We start from the raw sequence: 26,332 nt of genomic DNA, 5'->3' as shown, positions 1-26,332 counted from the left end.
CATCTCTCCTCTTTTCGATCCTGGCAGTCAGCGCGTTCAACCTGGATAGAATAGTCTCGGGGCAAATGGACAGCACGAACTACTGGTGGGTCGTGGGCGATAAGTTGCGGGGACAGGCGCAGACGGAGTTGTGGAGGACGGCGGAAACGGAAATAGGAAGCCGGCGAGGGAAGTATCTGCATGTTTTGATGGCGATGCTAAAGATGGTAACTATATCTGTATGTCGCTGTGAGCGGAGTTTGTGGATGACGCTAACGTGAGTAGGTGGTGAGTGGACAGCAAGAGGATGCTCGAGCGATGCTGCTCCAAGCAGAGAGCTTCATAGTCCAGAGAGGAGCGGGAAAGGCAAAGTCGAGAAAAGTTAGGGTATTGCATTACATTTACCTTTATCTGCGGGTCATTGAGGAAAGTACACACATATACACTGGTAACACACAAGCTGCACAGCCATCTCTGGAAACCGAAAACATGTTATACCCATCTTTGCGAACACACAGTTTACGGCTTGGCAGAGACATGGACACCCTATGCGGCGGCAACTTTGAAGCTCTACTCTTCGGAGACTGCAGCAACATTCAGAAAGACGAATTCGCCGAAATATACGGCTTCCCGCAACAACTTGTCTCATTCATCTCACGAACTACGTACCTCTCTAATGCAACCACCTGCGCACCATCTACCTCTCTAGACCAGCAGTGCCGACACCTCGAATCCGAAATATGCGAATGGACTTCCCCCAAACAAACCGCCACCAACGCAGACGACCCGTTCTCTTTGCTCGCCAACCAAATCATGATGCCACACCTCATCAGCGCCATCCACAGCGCCATCATAATCTTCTTCTACAGGAGGATTCGAAACGTCCATCCCCTGATGCTGCAGCACCACGCTGAGAAGACGATATCCAGCCTGGAAAAGTTTGAAACTGAGAAGAGGAGTCTGTGTTTGACGAATTGCGGAATCGTGTGGCCGGGGTTTATGGCTGCGTCGGAGGCGTTGGACGAGGGACTCCGGGAGAGGAGCAGGGTGTTGTTGAGGGGCTGCGCGAGGGCTACGGGGATGAGAAACTTTGATGTGGCGTGTGATGTTGTTGAGAGTGTGTGGGCGATGAAGAGGGATATGGGTTTGGGTGTGGATTGGAGTTGTGTGGTGAGGCCAGCGTTGGTGTTGACTTGATAATGGTTGTGACGGTTATAACGTGGTGTATGTTTAGATTTATACTTTATATAAATTGTTAATCTAGGAAACAGCCTACTTTCGGAAATCCCCATTACTCAACACATCCTCAACCTCAAAATCCCCCTGAAACTCACACCACAACCCGTCCGGATCCGCCGTCATCTCAAACGTATACCTCGCCTCCTCATCCCCAATAACCCTCTTCTCCAAGCCATTCGCAGCAGCAGCCTCCACCGCCAACTGCACCATACAACTCCTCTCCATCAACGTAAACAAATACGCCGCCTCATCCACCGTCTTACCCACCGTCAAAAGCCCATGGTTCGCCAACACCATAACCTTTCCCTCACCACCCAGCGCCTTGGCAACCCTCTCCCCCTCCTCTTGCTTAAACACCACGCCCCCAAAGTCAGCATACACACTCTGCGCCTTGCCGTAGAAGACACACGCATCCTGGTTGATCATCTCGAGGGGTTTGGCAAACGCGGACCACGCTTTCCCGTAGGGGGAGTGTGCGTGACACGCGGCATTTACATCTGGTCGGGCCTTGTGTATCGCGCCGTGGATGAGGAAGCCTGCTGCGTTGACGGGGCGGGTTGTATTTCCGCCGAGGAGGTTGCCGGTGTAGTCGACGAGGACCATGTCTGATGCGCGGATGAGGCTCCATGGGCGGTTGAGGGGATTTGTCCAGAATGTGTGTGGGTTTTCGGGATCGCGTACGGATATGTGGCCGGCGAGGCCTTCAGTGAAGCCTTTTCGAGCGAAGATGCGGAAGGCGCCGGCCATGTGTTCTAGGATGTGGGCGCGGTGTTTGTCGATGGATGTGAAGGATGGGGGACCGGGGATGGTTGGGCCATGGGAGATGATTTGGAGGGCTGTTTTAGCCTTGACTTCTTTGGTTTCTTCATTCTGAGTAGGGTTTGAGGTCTTGGTGTCTGTGGAATGAGGCGTCATGGCGTTGGTGTTGCGGTTGTTATCGGATGCAGGAATTGTAATAGCCGGAGCTACAAGGGATGCAGGAGATGTAGTTACAGTAATACTCGTGCCTATTATAGATGTTACGAAAGATAAACTAGATATCGTGGATAGCAAAGCACAGCCAACTCGGTGTAAGTTGCCTCCCCGCACACAACAAAGGAAAGTCACCCCGAGCCTCATCTCATCCCGCCTCCTCCACTTTCCTTTCAGGAACGTGCATCTTGTTTTCAGATTGGAGAAATTGTGGATTCCCGAAGCCACCCGCCATTGACGCCTCCCGACTTCGGCAATACTTTCCCCATCATCCGCGGGCGCCGGTCGACCCAAGACGGAGGATATTTCGAAACGTAATGGCTTTACTTGGGGGCCAGTATAAGATCGAGAAATGGCCCGGATGAATGGATATTTTGTTCTAGAAAGTCCAACACCTAGTACATGGATAGTTGACCGAATCGCCACTAAGTCAATTACAAGCTTTGGTTTCGGCAAATTCTCCGTTCCCCACAATCATGACAGTAAGTCTTGACCCATGTCAATCTTGCGAGACATCGCAACTAATACTTCACAGTCAGTCACACCCAAGATGCAGCTCAACCTAGTGGAAGCTACCATCCAAGATCTCCAAACTGCCCTGTCCACCCGTTCAATCACAGCGACAGACCTCGTTGCTCGTTATCTCCATCGTATAGCTACATACGATACCCGTGGTCCAGCTCTCAACTCCATTGTCCACATTAATCCGAACATCTTTGCGGAAGCAGCAGCATCTGATGACCGACGCGCCAACGGAGCGGCTCTTGGACCGCTAGATGGAATCCCATATCTTCTCAAAGATGGCTTCAAGTACAAAGGGATGACTGTATCCGCCGGATCACCTGCCTTCAAGGACCTAATATCCAACGAAGACGCCTTTCTCGCCGGGCAACTCAAAGCCGCCGGCGCAGTATGCATAGGAAAGACAAACATGCCGCCCATGGCAGCAGGCGGCATGCAACGCGGTCTCTACGGACGTGCTGAATCGCCATATAACCCTGACTATCTCACCGCCGCATTCTGGTCCGGCTCGTCAAATGGTTCGGCAACAGCAGCAGCAGCCAGCTTTGCAGCATTCAGCATCGGCACAGAAACAGTATCATCTGGTCGCTCACCCGCATCGAATAACGCCCTCGTAGCATACACGCCCTCCCGTGGAGTAATATCTTGTCGCGGCGTGTGGCCGCTGTATCCAACCTGCGATGTCATGGTACCTCATACAAGAACAGTGTCTGACATGCTCACCATCTTGGACGTCTTGACGAAACAGGATGCCGTTACAAAGGGCGACTTTTGGCGTGAGCAAACATTCGTCAAGCTACCAGTCTCAACCAAGCCGCACTCTACATATGCGGATCCAAACTCCCTCAAGGGAAAACGTTTTGCCATTCCCAGGATGTACATTGGAGGACACGATCCTCACGCCAAACCAACATACGTCTCATCTGCAGTCAAGACGCTCTTTTCTCAAGCAAAGTCCGACATTGAAGCCCTGGGCGGAACGGTGATTGAGACAGACTTCCCCGTAGTAACAAACTACGAGGACGACTCCATCTCCAACCAGCCTAATAATGTACGCGGCGCCCCCGAGGACTGGAACCAGCTTGAACGTGGCAAAATCATCGCCTACACATGGGACGACTTTCTCATCGCCAACAACGACTCTGACATACGCACGTTATCCGCCGTAGAGGGGAACAAACTCTTCCCCAAGCCACCAGGCTACCTCCCCGACAAATTCGTCGAAGCCAAAAACGTAATATCCTACCCCGGTCTAGTGGACTTTGTAAAAGCCGGCAGAACACCTGTTTTGGACATCCCTGGCATGGAACAAACTCTCAAAGCGCTCGAAGCGCAACGGAAACGAGACTTGGAAGATTGGATGGACCAGCACTCTCTCGATGCCGTGATATTCCCTGCCAACGGAGGCGTAGGGATGGCGGACCTGGAGGAGAATGAGGAGAGCGCCAGGTTCGCACACCTCAATGGCGTCAAGTACTCGAATGGTAATCGGGCTTTACGACACCTTGGCATACCGACTGTGAGTGTGACGATGGGCGTGATGCATGATACGGGGGTTCCTGTGAACCTCACATTTGCCGGTAAGGCGTATTCAGATGGACATTTGTTGAGGTATGCGTATGCGTTTGAGGAGAGCACAAAGCGGAGGGTTGCGCCGACAATGACGCCGGCTTTGAAGTCGGATGTTATTGAGGGGATGGCAGAGTCAGTGAGCGAGGGAGGTGAGAGAGTGGTGGTTAGCGTTGAGGGTGAGAGAGTAGAGATCGCTCCTGGGACTTATAGGATACGTATTGGTGGTGATGTTGGTGCGGGTAATGAGACGCAGCTTGAAGTTTTTGTTGATGGGAAGAGAATTGATGATGAATTTGTGCAAAGAACAGAAAATGGTGCGTGGGCTGCAAGTATCGAGAGCACGCCTGTCATTGAGGGCAGGCCGCAGGGTAAGGATGCTGTGATACTTGCGGATCGAACTTTGGTGGTTGTTTTGGCGCGGCGTCAACGGACGGTGTCGGGATGTTATGGGCTGTTGGGATAACTGGTAGTCTGGTGTTTTAATAAAAATATTCAGCAAAATAAACTTCTCTAAGACAGATTCTGCATAAAATGGCCGGAGACAACGTTATATTGTGACGTCCATTGTGTCAATTTGAGTGTTACCGCCCAAGTGACCTATCGTAGATGACGAGTCAGCGAGGCGGATTTGTTGGGTAACCAGACAGTCGAATTCTCCCGCTCCTGTTTTTCAGTTGCAGTCAACGTTGGTTGCTTTTTAGTACCACGCCTGTCAAGTTGTCGATAGGTCCCAAGCCCGAAAAAGGGTTCGGAAAAACAGGGAGGATTCAGACTTACAGTCATTTACAAACAATTACATCTACATTGCTACTACGGCATATCACAGATCAATGATTACAGCACGCACGGAAGATGCTCTGTAATTCCTCCGTATATTGGTATTGAAACCTCCCACACGCTCTCTGCCGCCTGAACCGTCTTGTGGCGCATGTGCTTAGCCTATTCTGCGCCACCTCTGCACTGTTCACGATTCCTGCACCCTGCCAACACCAAACAAGGGACCCCCTCCTATTTTTACTGTTGTCAACTTCAAATCTCTTTGGGCCGGTTCAGTCCAGTCTAGCCCAGACTCAACCAGGAGTGTGAATTTGTTGGTCACAGTTTTAAACCAACTAGCGACATCGAGTCGGACTGGTCGAGCGCCTTAAACTACCAATCGAGTCTGGTTAGATGGCGGAAGTTGGAAGAAAAGGCATCCAGAGTGGCCGAACGACAGGCCAACTTTCGATGATAATGTTACCACATGGGCTACAAAGCATTACAACTGGCACCACCATCTCTGACAATTGGCAGATCAGGTCAGGTCAGGTCAAAACATGAGGCTGTGTTGGGCTGCGTCGGGCTCTCCTTGGCAACACACCCTTCAAAATTTGTCAACAACTTGCAACGGCCAATCAGCCGAGAACCCGAGCATCAAATGCTTGGGCTGTTGAAACAGCTACGAATTTCAAGGACGCAACGGTCCGACCCTTAGCGCTGTCGATTGATGCCAGCATGTATGACTGATAGTCCTGGCGCCTGGCTCACCAATGAGCGTCAAGTGCTAGGCATCCTTGATCTGTTTGATGCCAATCAAATTGATCTCACTTGCAGGCTGGACTCTGTTCCATCCTGTCAACACAACATGACATGCCTCCATGTTCCATCAGCACAAAATGTCAAGTATCCAGGTAGCGTGCGTGGTGCCTAACCCAGCCAAGTACCTCCAAAGCCCACACTCCATGTCCTTTCAATTATCTCAACAAGAAGCAAACTGCTCGCAATCTTGGAGTATAGTGGTGAAAGAAGCAATTCAACGTAGGTCTGATACGGACTGACCAACGCTTCCCTACCTATCAGAGGTCAACGATAGTCTGCATTGCGTGTCGTGTCGAGCTGACAAGAAACAATGGCAGAGAATTCGTCTTCATGACTAACGCGGCATGTGAAATAATCGAACTTGTCCACCTCAAATTCCAACGACAGTCGTTTATTCCTCCAAACTTTGGACACCATGAAGCGGACTACGCAGCTGCCAGACCCCAAATTGTACACAATTGGCTGGATCACTGCACTCGAAAAGGAGTTGACGGTAGCAATTGCTGTTCTTGACGAAAAGCACGAAAAGCCGCTCAACTTCACGAAACATGCAAAAGACACAAACTCCTACGCATGGGGCCGCATCGGAGAACACAATATCGTTATTACCTCGTTAGCTGCGGGTAGGTATGGTACAGTATCCGCAGCGACGACGGCAGGGAGCATGATGAGCTCTCTTCCGCATCTTCGATTTGGCCTCATGGTCGGCATTGGCGCAGGTATTCCCAGACCAAATCGTGACATCCGCCTCGGGGATGTCGTCGTCAGTCATCCTGCTGGCACGAGCGGTGGCGTGATTCAATATGATATGGGGAAACTGAGAAGTAGTGAGACGTTTGAGCGAGTTGGTCAGCTCGATGCCCCTCCCGAAGTCCTGCTCAAAAGGTTGCAATTCCTAAGGGCAGCGCATCGCTTGCAGGGATCTCGAATACCCAGTATCCTGAAAGAAATGACCGACGAGTATCCGAAATTGTGTGAAGAGCAAGATGGAGATGCTGCATTTGTCTATCAGGGGAGTCACAATGACAGACTGTTTGAAGTGACCACTGTCCACAGAAATGTTCCAGTCGCTGACAATGAAGGCCGCGAACAGGGCAGGATATGTGCACAATGTGACGATACTGAAGAAATCCGACGGAAAGACCGACGGCCTCAGCCTCTCGTCCACTATGGTGTCATCGCCTCGGGGAACTGCGTCGTGAAGGACGGTATATCCCGTGATGTTATTCTGCAGCGCTTGGAAAAGGTGTGCATCTGCTTCGAGATGGAAGCGGCGGGTCTCATGAACAACATTCCTTGTCTAGTCATCCGAGGGATTTGTGACTATGCCGACACACACAAGAATGACCAGTGGCAGAACTACGCAGCCGCCACGGCAGCCGCATTCGCCAAGGAATTGCTGGAAGACCTGGATGCGGTGGATGTCGAGAGAACGCCTGAAATGCAAGAAACCATCAAAAAGCGTTAGTGCCACATTCATCTTTACCTCGCGTTTTGTGCTAGTTAATAACACCAGACAATTTACCAGTCGAACAAGAAGTCGCTCAGATGGCCTCTATAAATAGAGAAACCCATAACACCGTTCAGCAGTTAGAGACGAGTTGTCACTACCAAGAACTTGAGCACTGGCTCTCCCCCCCAAACCCATCAACGAACTACAATACGGCAATAAAGCTACGCCATGAGGGATCATGCCAATGGCTTCTCAATAGCGAAAGATACAGAGATTGGAAACAAAAAGGCGAAAGCACTTTCTTGTGGCTTTATGGCATCCCCGGATGCGGTAAGACGGTTCTCGCTTCCACCGTCATCCACGAGCTGCAACGAGATGAAAGTGCTCGTACCATTCTCTACTTCTACTTTGATTTTTCGGATGTGAATAAGCAGTCTTTTGAGAAGTCACTTCATTCGCTTGTTGTCCAACTCTATCACAAGAACGAGAATGCCCGAGTCCACTTGGACGCATTGTACAAGTCCCATGATAAAGGGAAACGTCAGCCAAGCATTCATCTGCTATGTGAGACATTGCAGAAGATGATCCGGCAGACTGATAATGTCTACATCGTTTTCGATGCGCTTGATGAATGCCGGACGCGAAACAGATCTGTGAATGAAGATCTGTTGACCTGGATGAAGGCGTTGGTTCAGCCACAGCGCACAAAACTTCGCCTCCTCGTGACAAGCCGGCCTGAACAGGAGATTGAGTCTGCAATCAAGGACTGGGCAGGTGATCGAGATATCCTCCCTATCCAGAGTGACTTGGTTGCCAAAGACATACGTGATTATATCCACACGGGAGTACATCAGAATAAAGGTCTTGAAAGGTGGCGGTCGCGGCCAGACGTGCAAGCAAAGATTGAAGCCGTGCTGAATGAGAAAGCTAATGGAATGTAGGTTCTAAACTTCTGTGTATTTGTGCTTAAATTTCTAATGTGAAGCAGGTTTCGCTGGGTCACTTGCCAGCTCGATGGGCTTGTTCAGTGTCTTAACCTATCCGTCTTGGAAAAAGAGCTAGCGTCTCTGCCAAAAACTCTGGACGAGACGTATGCTCGAATTCTGAGCAACTTGCCCGATGCATATGCCCCTGACACAAGGCGAATTTTGCAGTTCCTTACGTTCTCTGAACGACCACTACTTATTGAGGAGGCCGTTGACGCGATTGCTGTGGACTTAGACCACAAACCTCATTTTAACCACGGCAATAGAATGCCCGTTCCTCTGGAGATAGCAAGATTCTGCTCTAGCCTTGTTGTCTTGAGTAAGAATATATTAGAAGGGGGACAGGTCGTGAAGGAGTTGAAGCTTGCGCATTTCTCTGTGCAGGAATACCTCATGTCTGACAGACTACACCCAGGCATCGCTATGTACTTGGGGGAAGTTGCTGCCAAGGTTTCCATCACACAAGTTTGCCTTGCGTATCTGCTCGAGCTGGATCAAGGTCTTTCGAAGACGGCCCTTCAACGGTTATTCCCCATGGCTCATTATGCGGCGAGCTATTGGGTGGATCATGCTGTGGTAGCTGAACAACACAGTGCAGAAGTCCGCGCGCTAATAGAGGAATTTTCCTCGTGTGGAAATGCGAGGGCGAGCTGCTATCAGCTACACGACCCTGATTATCCACAGGTGTCACAACCTCGTAATGAGAACAACCATATCGCCTCAGCTTTATACTACATGTCACTGGGTGGGCTATACTACTCCGCTCAGAAGATGCTCCGTAAAGGTGTCGACGTCAACGCTAGGGGAGGAAGATACGGCAATGCCCTTCAGGCTGCTTCATGGGGAGGACACGAGAAGATTGTAAAGATGTTGCTGGAAAATGGCGCCAACATTCACGCGCAAGGCGGGCAATACTGCAACGCCCTCCATGCTGCTTCAATTCAAGGGCATGACAGGATCGTGGAGATGCTGCTGGATAACGGCGCCGATGTCAATGCACGAGATGTGAGTTGGCAATCTGCCTTGCATCACTCAGTAACAACAAGCGCTGCGAGTTGTTGCCGTCTGTTGCTTAGTCGCGGCGCGGAGATGGATACAGATATCGACAATATGACACCCTTCCATCTTGCAGTCTCGAAAAATGACGAGGACATAGTCAAAGTCTTGCTGGATGCTCAATGCCGGGTTGATGTGCGGGCAAGAAGGAGGATTTGGCGTCAATCTCACCGAGACAACAGGCTCACTTACAGCCCAGGCAGGTACATCGCGCAGTCCAAAAATGTATCCACAAATGAAACCGGCCTAACGGCTTTGCATTTTGCAACATTGTCAGGATCCTACAGAATGACCAAGTTCTTACTTGACCGTCACGCTGATCCAAATGCCAAGTCAGAGCTCGGAGAAACGCCTCTCCATCTGGCACTAAAGCAGGATCTCTATGGACCAAAGTATCCCGATTTTGTCGACCATTGGACGGATTCAATCCACAGGGTTGAGGTGTCGGTCCAAATGATTCCGATCGTTGATGGTGATGACAACGATGACGAATATGGGGAAACAAAAGCTCTCGTGGATGAGCAGAGGCTGTCCGTACTTAAACTTCTTTTGGCCCATTCCGGCATCGATCCAAATGCGCAAGACAGCAAGGGTGCCAGCCCTCTGCATTGTGTAAGATACGGGGAAGCCACGTCGCGAGTTGCCATTGATATCCTCGTAAACAGAGGTGCTAAAATTTCTCTACGAAACAACCGAGGACAATCGCCATTGCACCTGGCCTGTTTGAATACAGATATTGAGGCTGTTGTCGCTCTGCTTGAGTACGGCGCGAGCGTCACCGATGTCGATACTGATGGTCTCAATGCTCTCCATTATGCGTCACAAGGTGGGAATCGGAACGTACTCCAGTACATGCTTCAGGCACTTCAAGATAACAACTTGGAAGCTGTTATTTCATCCACAGACAGCCAGAAACGCAATGTGCTGCATCATTTGGTCAAGAGGGACATCTGCGTTGATCCAGGCGCTTTGAATCTTCTCTGTCAGGAACAAGTAAGCGCCGCAGATCTTGACAATGAAGGCATGTCTCCTATTGCTATCTACCTGAGCCAGTTTTCTTTCTGTTGGGATGATGAGAAGCTTCAAGTTGTGAGCAAGCTATTTGAACAAGGTGCAGATCCGCTGCAAACCTTGGGAAGTAAAAAGATCGGGTTGGGGCATTTGGCCGCCAAATCTCCTGGTGTTAATGTGGAACTCCTACGCACGTTATCCGAATTCGGCGTGGACCTTCATCTCAAAGATGCAAATGATGGTACAATTTTACACTCCATTGCAGCATCAGGCTTTCTCACTTTGCCTGTCTTGCGGTTCTTGCAGAATGAGATTGGATTACCCATTGCAGGTAAGGATGCTCGAGATATGACACCACGCGATCTTGCGACTTTGCGGAGTCTTGAGAAACATGATCCGCATGTGTATGACTCGGGCCGTTGGCTTCGGACGAAAGATATGTTACTTGGCGCGGAGTCTACCTGAGTTAGACTCCCTACAGAGCTGGGAGGTGGCGGGATTCGTTGTTCCCATGCAGCAAGCATGACAAGGACAACATTATGATAGTTGACATCGTGCATCTCGTCATGGGAGCTGAAATTTCATAGCTGCCCAAGTATTCGATGTGTACCAGATCAGCTAGATACGTGCAAGGGATTAACGTAGTTGACATCCAGATGAATCGCATAGGAGGTAAAATTTATCAGCCATATAATAAACCTAAAAGCAAATACCAAGTCTGTAGTTTAAGGATGATGAGATAATCCTACTCTCTAGATGTTAACCTTGAAGCTTTAAACACGAAAGTTAAAACACTTTTAATACTTTCTAGACTATTATCTAATACTTGGCCCCTAAGCTTTGAATTTATCAGCTGTTAGACTAGCTTAATAGGCGGAAACTAGTAGAGCCACTTAGATAATAAAAGTGCGGATGGCAAACTCTCTAAAACGCATATCCTCTTTTATTCTTGACTGGCAGACACTATATACACGAAACCTGGTCTACGAGCTGCTAATCTACCATCTTGAACAGAAGTTTGCAATTAAACCAGCGACCAAACTATTTGGCTTTTCTATTTTGTTTTTTTTTAGGGAGCAGGGGTCCGATGCAACTCCCGTCACCATTTGATCACGATTAGATCACTATTTGGCTTTGGACTTGGCGTGCTGCATCTTGGACAATATGGGCTTGTTTGAAGGTACCTATTTACTTATCTAAAATTTAACCAAAGATAATTCTTCCTATTGCTAAGGATTGAATATCTTGTATGTGCAGTGAATTTCTTTTCTTTTCTTTCCTTTTTCTTTTTTTTTTTTTTTTGCATTGAACAGGGGCATCGTCAGTAATAAAAACCTGGCCTCCTTGACAACTTACATGTCAACTGGTACTTTATTCTGTACCATGCCAGCCCATTCGTCTCATGTACTCCCGCCCCACTACTGGTAGAACCATACAAAGCAGACTCCATCTCCATCTCCAGATTCCTTGTCCCTCTCGTGTCAATTGTCTCCACTCCACACCTTGTCGCTTCTCAACCCCTTGTCCTGTCGTCCATCACAAGGCAACAGCTAGATCTTTCTCCATCTTGACCCCTATCGACATTTACCTTTTCGTCATCCATCGCCGTCGACGATATCAGCGCCGTCTAGTCGACACACCAGCCATCTCTGGCTGACTCAAAACACCCTGTTCATCCACCCTCGACATGTCATAAGCAGCTGCGAAAGATGCCCACAAAGTCAACTTGACCTCAGACCTCCACATCAGCGCACTTCTCAACACTGGGCACGACGAAACACCCATCAGCGCCATCGCTGCTCTTGCTAGACACGAAACCGCAGGCACCCGCCGGTGTCAGTGGTCTACCTTCCCGTCATGATGACGCGAAGAATAGTACGTTGCTGTCCTTTTCACTCTTCCTGATCTCCTGCCAGCGCGATGGCCAATCTTGAAATCTTCCGCCACGTTTTGCAATTTGCCTCTGCGCAGCCGACTTCCGTATCTAACATTGTGCCCTCCAGGTCCGCACCCTTACACAGCTTGGAGCTGCTTTGACATTCACCTTCGTTGTCATCTTCTTCCTCGACAGGAACTATCGAGTTCTGCCCAATGCGATCCACGGGTACATGCCCACGCACCACCCCGGACTCGTCATCACCGACGTGACAGTCGTAACATGCTCAAGTCTAAACGTCTTTTCGTCATGCGATCTCGATCCTACCATATGGCACCGTATCGACAAGGAACTCTACCTCGGACGGGCCTGGACGACGACCGCATATCTCTACATCAATCGCAAACATGAAGAGGATCTCACGTCCGAAGACAAGGTCGTCATGGACATCTCCGTCGGACGATTAAACCCGGCGCAAGCGCAAGAGGGCAAGGCACCCAAGGCTGAAGAGTGGGAGTCCCGACCGGGCGGCCTCTGGATCAAGCGATCCGGCAGCAAAAAGTCCAGCGACTCCGACGACGTCATCACCGACGTTGACGTCCTCTTTGGCGACGACGCCGCCGAAGCTCGTGACGGATGGTCGATAATCGGAACGCCGCTCCTTCTCGACACTGGCGGACCGCTTCTCAGCGTCCATCTCAGTGTCCGCCGCGGCACGCCCAAGGAGCGCAAGAAGCCCGAGCCGAGAATAAAGTCGAATGGCAAATTCAAAATCATGCAGATTGGCGACTTGCATCTCAGCAACGGCGTAGGCGAATGCCGTGAGCCCGTCCCCGATGGCTACGCAGGCGGCAAATGCGAAGCAGACCCCCGGACCCTCGACTTTGTCAGAAAGATGCTCGAAGAAGAAAAACCCGATTTCGTCGTTCTCAGCGGTGATCAAGTCAATGGCGACACCGCACCCGACGCACCAACCGTAAGCTCCATTCATCCGTCACCCATCACTCAAAGTTGCACTCAAACTGACCACCCGCAAAAACAGGCCATGTTCAAAATCATATCCCTCCTCATCAAGCACAGCATTCCATACGCCGGCATATTCGGCAACCATGACGACGAAAAAACCATGTCGCGCGCCCGCCAAATGGCCCTCATGGAAACCCTCCCCTTCTCGCTGTCCCGCGCAGGACCAGCCGACATTGACGGCGTAGGAAACTACTACATCGAAATTCTCGCCCGCAGCGGCTCCCACTCCGCCATAACAATGTACCTCATGGACACGCACTCCTACTCCCCAGACGAGCGCAAGTACCCCGGCTACGACTGGCTCAAACCCAACCAGATTGAATGGTTCCGCAAAACAGCCTCGGGCCTCAAAAAGGCTCACTCTGAGTACAGCCACGCCCACATGGACATTGCCTTTGTCCACATCCCCCTCACCGAATACGCGAGCCCCGAGCTCCCCCGCGTAGGAGAATGGAAAGAAGGCGTCACAGCACCAGTATACAATTCCGGATTCCGCGATGCCCTCGTAGAGCAGGGCGTCGTCATGGTCAGCGCAGGACAGTACGTTTTCCCCCCTTCTCACATCTACATCCATGCTAATACACCCCAGCGACCACTGCAACGACTACTGCCTCCTCTCCCTCCAAAACGTCACCAAGCCAGATTCCAAAGGCCATCCCGACCAACAACCACCGCCGCAGATGCAAAAACCCGCTCTGTGGATGTGCTACGCCGGCGGCGTCGGGTTCGGCGGCTACGCAGGCTACGGCGGCTATGTCCGTCGTCTGCGTGTCTTCGAAATCGACACCAACGTAGCTAGCATAACGACATGGAAGCGCGTCGAGCACGGCAAGACAGCCGACAGGATTGACATGCAGATCATCGTTGATGGCGGTAGACCTGTACCTCCACCACCACCACCGCCGCCATCTCCTTCTGAGAAACCGCCCCCGCCGCCACCACCTCCCGTGCAAGATATTCATGAATAAACAATATTTGATGTTGTTGCGGTGGTACGGGTTGCGGAGCCGTCTTGTGGAGATGCTGTGTAAGATGCATCACCGGGATGGGATTTAGATATACGGACCTCTTAATACGTGTAATAAGCGACTTGATTTTCTTGCATATATGGCGTTGTTACAATATCCGATAGGAGTTGGCGAGAAAGAAAAAAATTACGCGGGGTTGTATTGTATCATAGGACACACACGGGTTGGGTTGGTTGGACCGGGTTCAGGTGGGAGTGTTAGGATAGGGAACACAAACTCAATACGATATGATTGCTGACTTGAATCCGATTGATACGATGAATGAAACATAGGCTAGGGTATATGGCTAAACGTCGTGAGTTGTAACAGAGACACCAAAAACGCCAAATGTTTCCTTGACTACCCTTTCACAAAAAAAAAAAATCATATCGTCCCCCGTCTTCGACTCTCTCTCAACATGGTCCTCAGCATCTCCATTTTCTCATCTCTGTTGTCGTCAAAGAATCTCTCGGTTTCATACATCTTTGCTAGTTCTGATCCCGTAGCAACAACCTGCTCTTCAGTGTAGAGCTCCCTGGCAGACTTTTTGATGGTTAAGACGTCAAGGTACAGCTTTTCTGCTTCCTCAAAGGCTCTTCGACAGCTAACATCTCTTGATAATGCTTCTTCCTTGACTTTGATTGCCCTACTGCGCCCCGATATGGATGATGTACGCGAGCTGGGGGGCCGAGTGGGCAGTGGACTATCGAGGAGGAAGTGTCCCCGCCGGCGGGAGGAAAATGCCATTTTTTGTAGCGTCGTGGTATACCACGGATGGGCTTTGCCAAGGGTAGGGGCGATAATATCGAGTGTCTGTTGGTATTTTGTCTTGGCATCGGCATACCGACTGCGAAGGTCGTCAATCTCGGCAAGGTTTTGAATGGCGTACGCTGTCTGGGGATGATCTGCCCCGAGGGTGCGCGTGCGAATATCGACTGATTGCTTGTATAGTGTTTCGGCTTCATCAAGAGCCAAGCTTTCCTTGTAGCTGTTGGCCAAGTCATCTAAAGCATCCAGAGTCATACGGTCGTTGTGGCCGTAAATGTTCTGATACGAAATGTACACTCGGCGGTAGAGAGCCTGCGCTTCCTCCGGTTTGCCCCTTCGCTCGAGCGTCGACGCAAGCTTATGAACCGTTCCCACGGTAGCAATATCGAGCGGTCCGAGTGCCTCTTCCTGCTCGAGCTCAAGTGTTTCGTACTGGTCTTCTGCGCAGTCTAGTTCACCCTGCGCTGCCGTAGCCGATGCTCGAGCTAGCGCAACCTTGAAGCCGAGTGCCTGGTCGATGGAGGCAATGTCAATGTCAGCGAGGACATCACTGCTTTTTCGGTACTGACCCGTCTGCTGTAATAGAGACGACAGGAACAAGGCAGCTTGAATGCGCTCTTTTACGTCCATTTGGTTCGACTGTTGTCGGAGTGATAGCTCGAAACATCCGATAGCTTGATCGATCGCTCCCTGCATCATGCACACCTCGCCCAGGACGTGCCAGGCAACATCGTCTTCATCAGCCGACGCTTCTAGGATGCTTGACCAGTCGTCAAAACATGTCTTGGCATGAGGACCCATAATCCTGCCAAAGTCATGGATCTCCTGGACATTGGTTGATTGTGCTTCTTTTCTTCTGATCCCATCAACGCAGACGTTACATGCCATCCATGCATGATCGACTTTTTCTTCATCTGACAACATCCCGCGAACGAAGTCTCGAGCCTTCGGATCGACCACAAAGGCATCAAAGTATGTTGATGTTTGAGAAGAGGGAAGCGAGGATGGCGATGAAGGAACGAGGGACGAGGCCGTGTCAGACGGGGTGCTTGGGGTTTGAATAAAATTCTGGTCGAGAAGATATTGTAGCACATCGTCTAAATGGTCGGACTCTTGGAATGCTGATAATTGTGTTAGCCGGCATACCGTTGTCAGTAGTGGGTAGAAAGTACCTCTCATTTCCCCAAGGATGGATCTGAATCGCTCTGGGACCTGTTTTACATACGAGGTCGCACTAAACAACGCAACCGGTATGATGGATGTCGACAGCATGGCGCTGATTTGCAAAACTGTCTTTGTCAATGGAGATTGGTGAAGAGTGGATCCAAGCAAGGTCATAGGCATTGAGGCTTCAACCATGGCCTGGTAGTCTAGAATGCTCAGGCCCTTGTTTCGAATGGTAGAAGCCGCCATGGCTATGTTTTGGGGGTGGTACGCAAGGTGCTGGACAACTCGAGAGGCTGCTTCGGCTACTAGGAGTTAGTCTTGATTCATGCGTAAACAAGCGAGGACATGGGTTTTCTCACCTTGAATTGGGTCTTGCGAGGCATTGCCTCCCACAATGGCATCTAGAAGGTTGATAGACTCCTCTTCCTCCATAGCGTCAACATGGAGTTTTATTCCCCAGGAGCAACAGTTGCTGTCCCGGGATGTCAAAATGATTTTACCAGACAGTGTTAGCGGGATGAAATCGAAAATGTCGTAGGATGGCTCGACGTTGTCGAAGATGAGTAACCACCGGGTATTTTCTGGGCGAAGCAACCAGTCCTTCACAGAGCGCACAACAGATCTGACGCGAGATGGGTCCAAGTGCATGATGCTCTTCACCTTCAACATGTCTTCGACGCCGGCGAATCCCAAGTCGTTCTCGACCTGGCCTCTTGATGTGTCCTTGGCATAGTGTTCCACGATGGTGTTTGCAAACTCTAGATAGCTGGCTGCAGCGGTTTGCCAGCTTTCTGCTCTAATCCAAAAGACAAAGGAGAGGTTTTCTCGATTGATCTCCGCATAATGTCTGGCAAGTGTGGATTTGCCTGTGCCTGCCAAGCCCCAAAGACTAACTATCCCGAGTTTCACAATTATGGGATCGACATCCGGCGTGAGGATGTGCTCTAACCTGTCAAGAAGATCTTGCCGAGCAATGATGGCACGTGGCTCACCAGGGAGTCGGTAGGGGATCGAGTAACCTCGGGCCAGATACTCGAGACGGTGCACTACAAAAATCAGTTTTCCGTACGCAGGTAACTCGGGTAGGGGGATATGCTTGCTTGCAGAGGCTCACTTACCAGCAGCAAAGTCAAAGGCCCTCTGTTTCGATTCAAGCAACCCGGAGGAGATGCTTGTATCTACCATCTCTCGGAAATTTTCGATAAAGGTCTGATAGTTGGCATCTCTCCCATGGAACCTGATAAGTTCCGAGTGAGTAGCTTTGAGCGCAATCTGTGCACCATCCGATCCAGTCATGGAATGCCTCTGTTCCACAACGTATCCATCCTGGGTTTTCTTGGTTTCGTAAAAGGATAGCCTAGGTAAATTGGCCGTGATGGCTTTAAAAGCCTCCATTTGATGCTCCAGCCACTCGACATCGTTAGCAAGACGCTCTTGAGATGAGGAAGCCTTCTCAGCACGCGAGACGTCATAGTCAGCTAGGTTTGAAGTGGTTCTGCGGATAACATTCGCCAGCGGGGACGGTGACGACGGACGGCCAGGCGAAAGAGTTCCGAAAAAGGCCACGCCGCAGGTGGACAGCTCAATGTCTTTCAACTCCATGCTGGCAGCCTCACTCGAGATAATAAGCGCCCGCTTCACAATCCATCCGCCCAGGCTGTGAGCGATGAAGAACAGCGGCCGGCGGTTAGCCTTGTCCTGCTGACGTTTGGCGGTGAGGACCTTGGCCAGGTGGAGCGCACGGCCGTAGACAATATTGCGAACGACATAACTATAGCTGATACCATCGGAGATGTAGCCATAGGTCATAATTCGAGCATTGGGAATGTCAGCGCCTAGCAGCTCCTCAAGCCACGACTTGGATTTGCCGCCCCTCGGGTCCCAGGTAATCCATGAACGGAAGCCTTGGCCACCAAGGCCATGAACGGCAACAATGCTGGTTCGCATATATCAGCTGATGGTTGTGTAAAGGTCTACTGGTGCTCCGTAGACGACAGGCAAACGAAGTGGCTGCCTAGACTTGGAAGCGGGAAATCTTACTCTATCTCTGCATTTGCGGGATCATGAACTACTGTTAATCCACTGATCTCGCCGGGTCTGCGTCGGGAGACGGCTCCTCGCATGCGGTGGATGATGCCTTTGAGGGGTTCCAGCGCGTCCGCCATTCAAACCCAGTGTCGCAAACGTCTGGTTGGTGATGTGGTCTGGTCTGTTAGGTTACAGATAAATTCAACGAAGGACCATGTCAAAAGTCGTCAAAGCGACGTCAGCGACGGAAACAAAAAACGGCAGCAGGAAGGATGCGGATTAAAGGTGAAGTAGATGCAGGAGAAGAAACGTCAAGTATGAAATGGAGGGATCACAAGGGACAAGCACGCAGGAGCGGCTGAAGTAGAAGGATGACTCGAGGCCAGCTCGTGGCAGCCAGGGTTGTGAGTGTGGGAATGAACGTCTGGCTGATCAACAGATGCAGTGGCGCTGTTTTGCTGACCTTGATGCCTACGGTTGTGTCTGGTCTGGTCTGGTCTGGTCTGGTCTGGTCTGGCCTGGTTGGGGCACGTCCGGGGCTTACATATACCAGCTTGAGAGAGGTCTGGTGCTATGGGGCAAAGCTGGTCGCACCAAGTTGAGAGGTCAGGCCCTGAGTTCAATGGCCAAATGAATAAGCCCGGCGCTAAATTGGCTCCCGCCCCCACTAAAGGTGGAAAGACTTGGAGTCTGGTGCACTAGACCCGCCCCCGAGGTGCACTGAACAGCCGTCATACACATCGGGCGATTGTCAGGTCACTGAAGCCAGGCCGTCAAGTCCTTGCTCGGTCTGGTGCTTGTGGCTTCACAGCCTCTTGAGACTTGCAAACATCAGTCCAGTCCGTTGGTTGCAGGACATCAAACTCTGTGTCGCATCTCGCATAATGTGGCACCGAAATGGTGGTTGGTGGCCATATTTTTTGTCCTTTGACGATTTACCGGGTAACTTGTCTGGTCTGGTGCTTTTCTGGAGGCCTTCAGCGCAAGTGGATGTGCATACAACGTCAATGTCTTTCTCCGCCTTGATCTTGGCTTTATTACACATCAGACGGCTAATGAAACTTGTCCCCTTTAACAGCATGGTGACGATTTGAGAATCCTTGCTGTCTGCCAGCACCATCGAGGGTCGCAGTCTTGCCGAGTCCAAATGCTCAGTGTCTTGATACCTCAAGACATGCGAAACCTCGTCAAGTCATTGCGTCGTGTATACCCTTGGTGGATGAATTGGCGCTAAGCTGTACTGCACAACAACAACTCAGCTATACACTGATCATGTTGGTTAGTTATCAGAAGTAGTCGGCACAGTCACCAGTGACCACAACCTACATGACTCCAGATCAGGCGAACGCCATCCGCGGATTCCTCATCACCAGTTTCTCGCCTCTTCCATGAGGCTGAGTCTTACACCCAAAATATAAGTTTTGTCATGAATGTTGGCAATAGATGACGTCCGCTGTTCCTGGAGCTTTTGAATGTGAAGCTGAGAATTGGGGTCCCAATCTGTGGGACAGGGTATTTGCGTATATTCCAGTCTACACTAATACATCCAAATATATACCAACACATCAAATTCATATTACATCTCAATATGTGTTAGTATACACTACGGCATGACATACCAGACTCTTTACGAACCTGGTTTAAATACTTTGACGCCCTACCATCCGCACCAACAGAGCAACATTCACGCTGACTGAAGCACACATGCAACCACAGAGCAAGAGAAGGCTGCCCAGTCAGCCTCGACCAGACATCAATTGATGGACTGGCTGGGGCTGGTGGGCTGCCTCTCCCGCTCTACCGCTCCAGGTCCAGTTTCAATGTTGAGGTGTCCAGTCCAGGCCTGAACCGGCCTCAGCCCATTCAGGGTCCAGGCACTAACACTACACATGTGGCTGGGGCAAGAGTCACAGGCCCACCAGCACTGCCACTTGCAAGGCAGCTCAACTGTCAAGTGCGCAGCCCCCACATATTTTCACTACTTGCATGTGAACTTCAATGCTATTTATTCTCCAACCTCCATCTCCAGACATTCGCTTCTTTACAAGCTGCACATAACCACAAACCACAACAGAATCAGCAACCGCTGTCGACATGCACGCTACGGGGAAGCCGCTCTGGCTTGTCTCCCCCCGCCTCGATGCTATAGAATACAGAGAAAAGCTAATGGGAAGCGTCGTCAAATTCCCTGACCTCCCTATCGAACGCCGCATCCCCTATCGCTCTCCGAAGCTGCCCAAAGAAATCGTGCCCGATTTGGACCCCAAGCCCGTGCAGGTACAGAATGTGCGCTTCTGGGAAAGGAACATCCACGATGCCTCCTTGAAGACCACCGTACAGGACATCATCAATGCCTTCGTCGACCGAGCCAAGGAGCACAGCAACGAAAACGTCGCCACTGTCGCCCGAGTCTGGCACATGGACTCCCCGGGGGAGAAATTCAAGGATCTCCTGCGGAACAAGCAGTACTTCGACGAGCTATTCGAGCTTCTCCAGAGCAACCACGGCGTCGGATACTTCATTTCAGACATCGTTACGCTGGTCAACCTTGAGGAGACGCAGATTCACGGTTCTAGCAAGGCGGCAGGCGCCTCGGTCCAAGTACCCGTGGATCCAAGCACGGGCATCAAAGTCGGCGCCGGGGCGAAATTCGGCGTTCTCCGTGAAAAGGGTCACTCGGCGTGTTACGAAGGCGAATCCATCGTGTTTATGGGATACCGCAAGATCGAGCTGGAAAAGGTGACGGGTGCCCGCGCCAAGCTGCGCCGCATGTTCCAGGGCCCCAAGCACGGAGTGGCCATCATGGATAGACACGACTATGCACCACAGCTGGTCGAGGGCCCAGTTCCAGGCACTGTCGGACCGTTCCTCGGGGATGTACCAAAGACGCCTGGTGAGGAAACAACAGCGGCGGAGCGTGAGGAACTAGAGAGGCAAGCTAGAGAGGAGAATGAGCTTGGAAGTGCCATGGATGCGATAGCAGAGGAATTGGGCTTTGACCCTGTCGTCGGCTGGGACCACGCACAGCAAGGAGGTTCGTCGAGGGACGGCTGAGTGATGGGGTTGTGGAGGAGTTGGCATCTGTCTTTTTGCTTTGCATTGCATGAGATACCAATTTATTTACGCGTGAAGGATATTTTGGAGGAACGGACATTGCTAGATATATATTACGGTTGAAATGAGATTATGAGCAAAGTAGCCGCGTCAATAACTGGCTGTAGTGAATGGTATTTGCCTACACACCAAGACACTCTAATATACAACACGATATGTAATACCTTTTTCGCGTTTACTTACTTTTGATCCCCTGCTGTAGACACAAAGAGGCGATTACATGGCAAGAACATATGTCTATAGTGTTACACCAGACATTCACCTTTGATTGAGACTCATGACTCGATCACTAACAGAAGTGAACACTGGGCAATTAGAACGAAGTTTGGTTACACACTGTAAAGTTTATGTCATGGCTATGCTGGCCAGTGTCTCTAGGACTCAGCAATTAAGAGTTTCATATACCTCCAAGCATATGGGAAATGTACCATGCTAGCATCATCTAATGGCCAAAATATAGCAAGATTTGCATTCTTAGACGTAATTTAACTCGTAATAGGTACCTCATATCGCAGTATGTGCTGACACATATTGAAAAGTGTCAGTGCATACTTGAAAATGAGCAAACACAGGTACCAAATATTTTACCACAGACCAAACTATTCTCCGTATTAGCGCTAGCCCTTATCGAGCGTACCTAGGTACATAGTCGAGAAGCAAAGTGCCGCTGCACAAATGTCAATGTCAATAGATGCAGAGACAGCCAGACTTTACCAAATGCGCCGTAGTTTCAGCAAATTGGCATACAGGGTGTTGACCTATTATGCTACAATCCGAACTTTTCAATGACGAAGATGCTGTCAAAGTCAACATTGAAACAGTGCCGGCAGTAAGAGCCTGGCGGAAAGATGCTCCTGTTACCTGTGCTCCACCCTCGATCCGACCCTTCCCAGGCTCCCAGGACAAACCTTGCTCGATCTGGAGCTCCACCGACAGTCAACAATTTATCCCCAGACTGGACGTGCCTTCTCATGTACTGCCTTTCAAACCAGCTCGTGTGCATTCGAAACAAATGGCTACAACGCGAGAGATTCAGGTTCGCCAAATACACTGTCCAGCAGATGCCATTCCTATCAATTCGCCACGACTTGTTGTTTCACCTTGAAGCCAGCACCAAGCAACAAGCACCAATCGCTCCTTCCACTCTGGTCTGCCGAGTCCAGTCCTGACATCAGCCGACATTGCAACCTCCATGTTTAATTAGCTGCACAATACCGTCACCTTCGACGTTCTTAGCGTACCCTCACCGTCACGACTGGCAAATCCCATTGACGTCTCAAATTACGCCGTACAACGTAACCCAAGCTATTGGCCCTCGTTACCCCTCCGTGACTCGATTGCGACTTACCATGGCCAATCTTTCAGTCGGGCCTGCGCGGAGCTTGACTTGCTTTTGGCTGGTGCTCTGCTCCGAGATGGCTCCTGTTTTACTTTTCAATGTTCCCATCCCTTTTGGTCACTTTGACCAAGCTATCAACTGACTCTTAGTCAAAAGCGAGCATTATGTCGAATCTATTTTCTGGGCTGTAAGTTTCTTTCATGCCATGATGTAAGAGTCGCCGCTGACCCAGGGCAGGAATGCTCGCATCAGGGCAACCCCTCGAGCTGAACAAGCAAACCCCATTATCCCCGGCGATGAACCCATTCTCGGGGGGCTAACGCCGTCCAACTCAGCGCCGAGAGTGTCGCTACCGCACTCCCCATCGCTGAGTGAATCTATCGGTGTCTCGCCGCCGACGATCGATTGGCCTCGGCCATTACCACTATGGCTGAATGCTGCGTACTCGAAGCATATCGTGAAGGGAAACTTCATGACGCTTAGCGCTCGGCCAAAAACGGTTGAACAGGGCGAGTGGATAGCACACCAGGGTAGATATCGCTCGTCAAATACTTCGTCATTATATATTATGACTCATGCTGGGTAGTGGTCGAACATTATCGCAACTTGTGGAACTTTGTTCGTGTAGTCCACGAGAAGGAAGACAACGGCAAAACCATTTGCAACATGTCGACATGTCCCAAGATGTCAGCTGGAGCGTAAGCATCAGGAAGATATAACCCACTTCGCACCCTCTGCTAAAACAACAGACAGAAACCGGTCCTATACTTGGCTCAACAAGAACCACGAGCCCGTGGACCTCCCTGCCCACGAGTACATGACGCTCATGCAGCGCTGGATTTCAGGCAAAATCGACGACAACAGCATGTTTCCCAGTGACCCCGATGGAGTATCCTTTGCTCTACATCAAGACTACTCCACACCAGCAGCGGCACATCTCTTCCCTTCTGATCCCAGCGAGGAGTGGCCCGGGAGCCGCAGCGGGTTTCCGAAACACTTTGCAGCCACGGCACAGCTCATATTTCGCCAGATCTTCCGCGTATATGCTCATCTATACTGGAACCACTTCATTGATCCATTCTATCACTTAAATTTGGAGAAACAATTGAACAGCTGCTTCAGTCACTTCGTCCTCACCGCAACAACCCTCGATATGCTACGACCTGAAGAGCTGGAGCCGATGCAGTACCTCATTGATCTTTGGGCTGCCGACGGGACATTCCCACAAGCGTCCAGGCCATATTCGCATGCAAACGTGGAGAGGGGAAAATATATTCTGGCATTGGGGGCCGGCGCTTGAAACAGCCGGTCATAATTGACAGAACTATACATAGTACGGAGTTCGCCTTGGCGGAACATGACGCGACACCACTGTTATTTCCCGTAAGGTCATTGGATATAGATTCCTTCTAATGCAAAAGCTATGTCGACCCTTTGGCCAGACATGTCAACTTTGAAGACCCACTCCCAATCCTACCTCGTCAACTTTGCATCATGTCAGGACCAACGTCAAACCATCGGTCGTCGGGACATCGGCTTCCGTTCAGTTTTCAAAAGACAGTCTGTGAATCAAGCTGAAACTTGTATTCATCACGCCAATTGCTACTATAAACATGTCTATTAGTCTAGGGTACTTAAACTGGAAACGTTCGCCGACCTGAAGGCCCGACTGCTATAGGTTCCGGTCGAGAAGCGTCTGTAGCAACGCCTGCACGACATGACGGGGGGATTCTCGGCTCCGGATCAGCACTGTCCTCTTTACCGAGACGCAGAGTCATTTTCTAACGAAAAATAAGCTTAAAAGGAAGCACGGCCTGCAAATTGATCCCATTCAAATTGCACTGATGACGCGGCAACAAGCGATTCCGTCTAACCGGGAAGGTGAAGATGGTGACACCTGGAAATCACGTCGTTAATAAGTACACATTCCTGTTCTAGAATGTTTGTTTGAAAGCTTGGACAAAACCAAGAAATATTTGCAAGCTTCAGGCCGCAGCTGCAGAGGGGTAAAAGTGAGGCATCATGTCTTGGCCATCATCACCTCCTCTCTTTGGGCTCTTGGATGATCAGGAAATTGACTCTGGGTTCTTCTCGAGCTGGAAGGCGAGAGACCGCTTTGATGGGAGGCAAAGTGGTGCTACGTTGACGTGCCAATGCGAATTATAAAAGAGGCATTAATTCCTCATCCTGCTGTTTGATATGAAGGATCATCCAGCTCAATCATCCAGCTCAATCATTCAACGTAATCATCCAACTCCAGATTCAGTTCAGTTAACATAAAAAACTAACAAGATGCTTATTAAATCCTTTATTCTTTCTAGCTTAGCAGTCCTAAGCTTGGCACTCCGCGAAAAACATAATGGCCGTCCAAGTAAGGGTAGCTTCTTAAGATGCGGCCTTGGAGAGCCACCTAAGGCGCTCATCGAACAAGCTAGCGCATTTCAAGTCGCGGAACAAAGCCTCACTTCACAGGACCTAGTCGCAGCTGGGAGTATTATCGTCAAAGTATACTACCACGTTGTCGCAATTGACGAGAGCCAGGAGAATGGCTATGTCCCTGTATGTGATCTTGCCAATGCTCCACACATGTTGAAGTAGCTAATGAATATGGATTTGGCCATAGGACTACTTAATCCGTCGACAGCATGACGTTCTCAACGCTGCCTTCCGCGGCTCGGGGATGTCTTTTGCCCTCCCAAAGATTGACTACACTATCAACCCAGACTGGGCAATGGGTTCAAACGACACCGAGATGAAGACGAAGCTCCGAAAGGGAAGGTACCAAGACCTCAACATATACATTACCCAGGCACCAATGGGAATGCCCGGATTGCTCGGTGTGTGCACGTTTCCAACGTATGGAGCGGAATGGACCCCAGAGTTTAAGGTAGATGGCTGCACTGTGCACGCTGAAACGCTGCCCGAGGGCAAGTTCGAAGAGGTCAACCTGGGTTACGTTGTTGTTCACGAGGTTGGCCATTGGTTTGGTCTTTTGCACACCTTCCAGGGCGGCTGCATCGAGGGCGATTTTGTGGATGACACTCCTGCTCAGGATCGCCCGAATTTCGGTTGTCCCAAGCAAGTTCCGGATACTTGCGTTGGGGACGATTTTCCAGGCCTGGATCCCATTCACAACTATATGGACTATAGCGACGAGTAAGTTTGTTACTGCTCTTGGGCACTGAGACCCCTGGACGAACATGGTGCTAATTAATGCTGTAGTGTGTGCATGAATTCTTTTACCGTCGGCCAAATCAACCGCATGAAGAGCTTCTGGAACCTTTGGCGAAAGGGCATGTAGATTTGCCGGCTGGACCTCGGATTGAGGAACCTGGCCGTGCAATAACGATGCCTGAACTTGGTTGGCGGCAAATGCGAAGATTGATCCTGAACTTGCGTTTGATATTCTTTACTTCTTGGATGACGATGTTTTGAAGATGGTGTTTTGTGAAATAGTCCACACTCATTTAAAGAAAATCTAGTTTCGCTCGATTGATGAGGTCGTTATGTGATTATAATTGTTCGCTGCTTGTGAAAATGATGGATGGATTCCTTGCTATTGTAGCGTTCTCACTGTTGATCTGACCTTGTGAAGTATCCGATATTCTGTCCCAAGTCCGACGTATGCGTCAATTTAAT

The 26,332-nt window shown here is 50.3% G+C and overlaps 8 protein-coding genes across 8 annotated transcripts; 6 read left to right on the top strand and 2 right to left on the bottom strand.

The window, feature by feature from the left end:
* Positions 1–1,251: 1,251 nt before the first annotated feature.
* Positions 1,252–2,133, bottom strand: VFPPC_04159 (class II aldolase/adducin domain-containing protein; the record flags this gene model as incomplete). The annotated part of the gene is made up of 1 exon (XM_018283558.1): positions 1,252–2,133. One exon carries the CDS (start codon positions 2,131–2,133, stop codon positions 1,252–1,254), a length of 882 nt encoding a protein of 293 aa, XP_018144666.1.
* Positions 2,134–2,740: 607 nt separating this feature from the next.
* On the top strand, positions 2,741–4,747 carry VFPPC_04158 (amidase; the record flags this gene model as incomplete). Its single annotated transcript, XM_018283557.2, has 1 exon — positions 2,741–4,747. The coding sequence occupies one exon, from the start codon at positions 2,741–2,743 to the stop codon at positions 4,745–4,747; it is 2,007 nt and encodes a 668-aa protein (XP_018144665.2).
* Positions 4,748–6,277: 1,530 nt separating this feature from the next.
* Positions 6,278–10,833, top strand: VFPPC_04156 (nacht and ankyrin domain-containing protein; the record flags this gene model as incomplete). Its single annotated transcript, XM_018283556.1, has 3 exons — positions 6,278–7,325; positions 7,379–8,252; positions 8,304–10,833. 3 exons carry the CDS (start codon positions 6,278–6,280, stop codon positions 10,831–10,833), a joined length of 4,452 nt encoding a protein of 1,483 aa, XP_018144664.1.
* A 1,395-nt stretch (positions 10,834–12,228) lies between these two features.
* VFPPC_04155 (phosphoesterase) lies at positions 12,229–14,238 on the top strand (the record flags this gene model as incomplete). The annotated part of the gene is made up of 4 exons (XM_018283555.1): positions 12,229–12,243; positions 12,372–13,220; positions 13,287–13,810; positions 13,860–14,238. 4 exons carry the CDS (start codon positions 12,229–12,231, stop codon positions 14,236–14,238), a joined length of 1,767 nt encoding a protein of 588 aa, XP_018144663.1.
* Positions 14,239–14,661: 423 nt separating this feature from the next.
* Positions 14,662–18,377, bottom strand: VFPPC_04154 (tetratricopeptide repeat protein; the record flags this gene model as incomplete). Its single annotated transcript, XM_018283554.1, has 5 exons — positions 14,662–16,166; positions 16,218–16,514; positions 16,572–17,258; positions 17,331–18,148; positions 18,253–18,377. The coding sequence occupies 5 exons, from the start codon at positions 18,375–18,377 to the stop codon at positions 14,662–14,664; spliced, it is 3,432 nt and encodes a 1,143-aa protein (XP_018144662.1).
* A 1,957-nt stretch (positions 18,378–20,334) lies between these two features.
* On the top strand, positions 20,335–21,294 carry VFPPC_04153 (hypothetical protein; the record flags this gene model as incomplete). Its single annotated transcript, XM_018283553.1, has 1 exon — positions 20,335–21,294. One exon carries the CDS (start codon positions 20,335–20,337, stop codon positions 21,292–21,294), a length of 960 nt encoding a protein of 319 aa, XP_018144661.1.
* A 1,563-nt stretch (positions 21,295–22,857) lies between these two features.
* Positions 22,858–23,993, top strand: VFPPC_04152 (Mob1/phocein; the record flags this gene model as incomplete). Its single annotated transcript, XM_022428385.1, has 4 exons — positions 22,858–22,880; positions 22,931–23,223; positions 23,280–23,391; positions 23,447–23,993. 4 exons carry the CDS (start codon positions 22,858–22,860, stop codon positions 23,991–23,993), a joined length of 975 nt encoding a protein of 324 aa, XP_022284450.1.
* Positions 23,994–24,985: 992 nt separating this feature from the next.
* VFPPC_04151 (metalloprotease 1) lies at positions 24,986–25,994 on the top strand (the record flags this gene model as incomplete). The annotated part of the gene is made up of 3 exons (XM_018283551.1): positions 24,986–25,252; positions 25,317–25,849; positions 25,916–25,994. 3 exons carry the CDS (start codon positions 24,986–24,988, stop codon positions 25,992–25,994), a joined length of 879 nt encoding a protein of 292 aa, XP_018144659.1.
* Between the last annotated feature and the right edge of the window lie 338 nt (positions 25,995–26,332).

The sequence above is a fragment of the Pochonia chlamydosporia genome, chromosome 3, assembly GCF_001653235.2.
Source record: "Pochonia chlamydosporia 170 chromosome 3, whole genome shotgun sequence".
NCBI lineage: Eukaryota > Fungi > Ascomycota > Sordariomycetes > Hypocreales > Clavicipitaceae > Pochonia > Pochonia chlamydosporia.
Note: the sequence above shows the minus strand (reverse complement) of the source record. Positions and strands in the feature narration are given on the sequence as shown.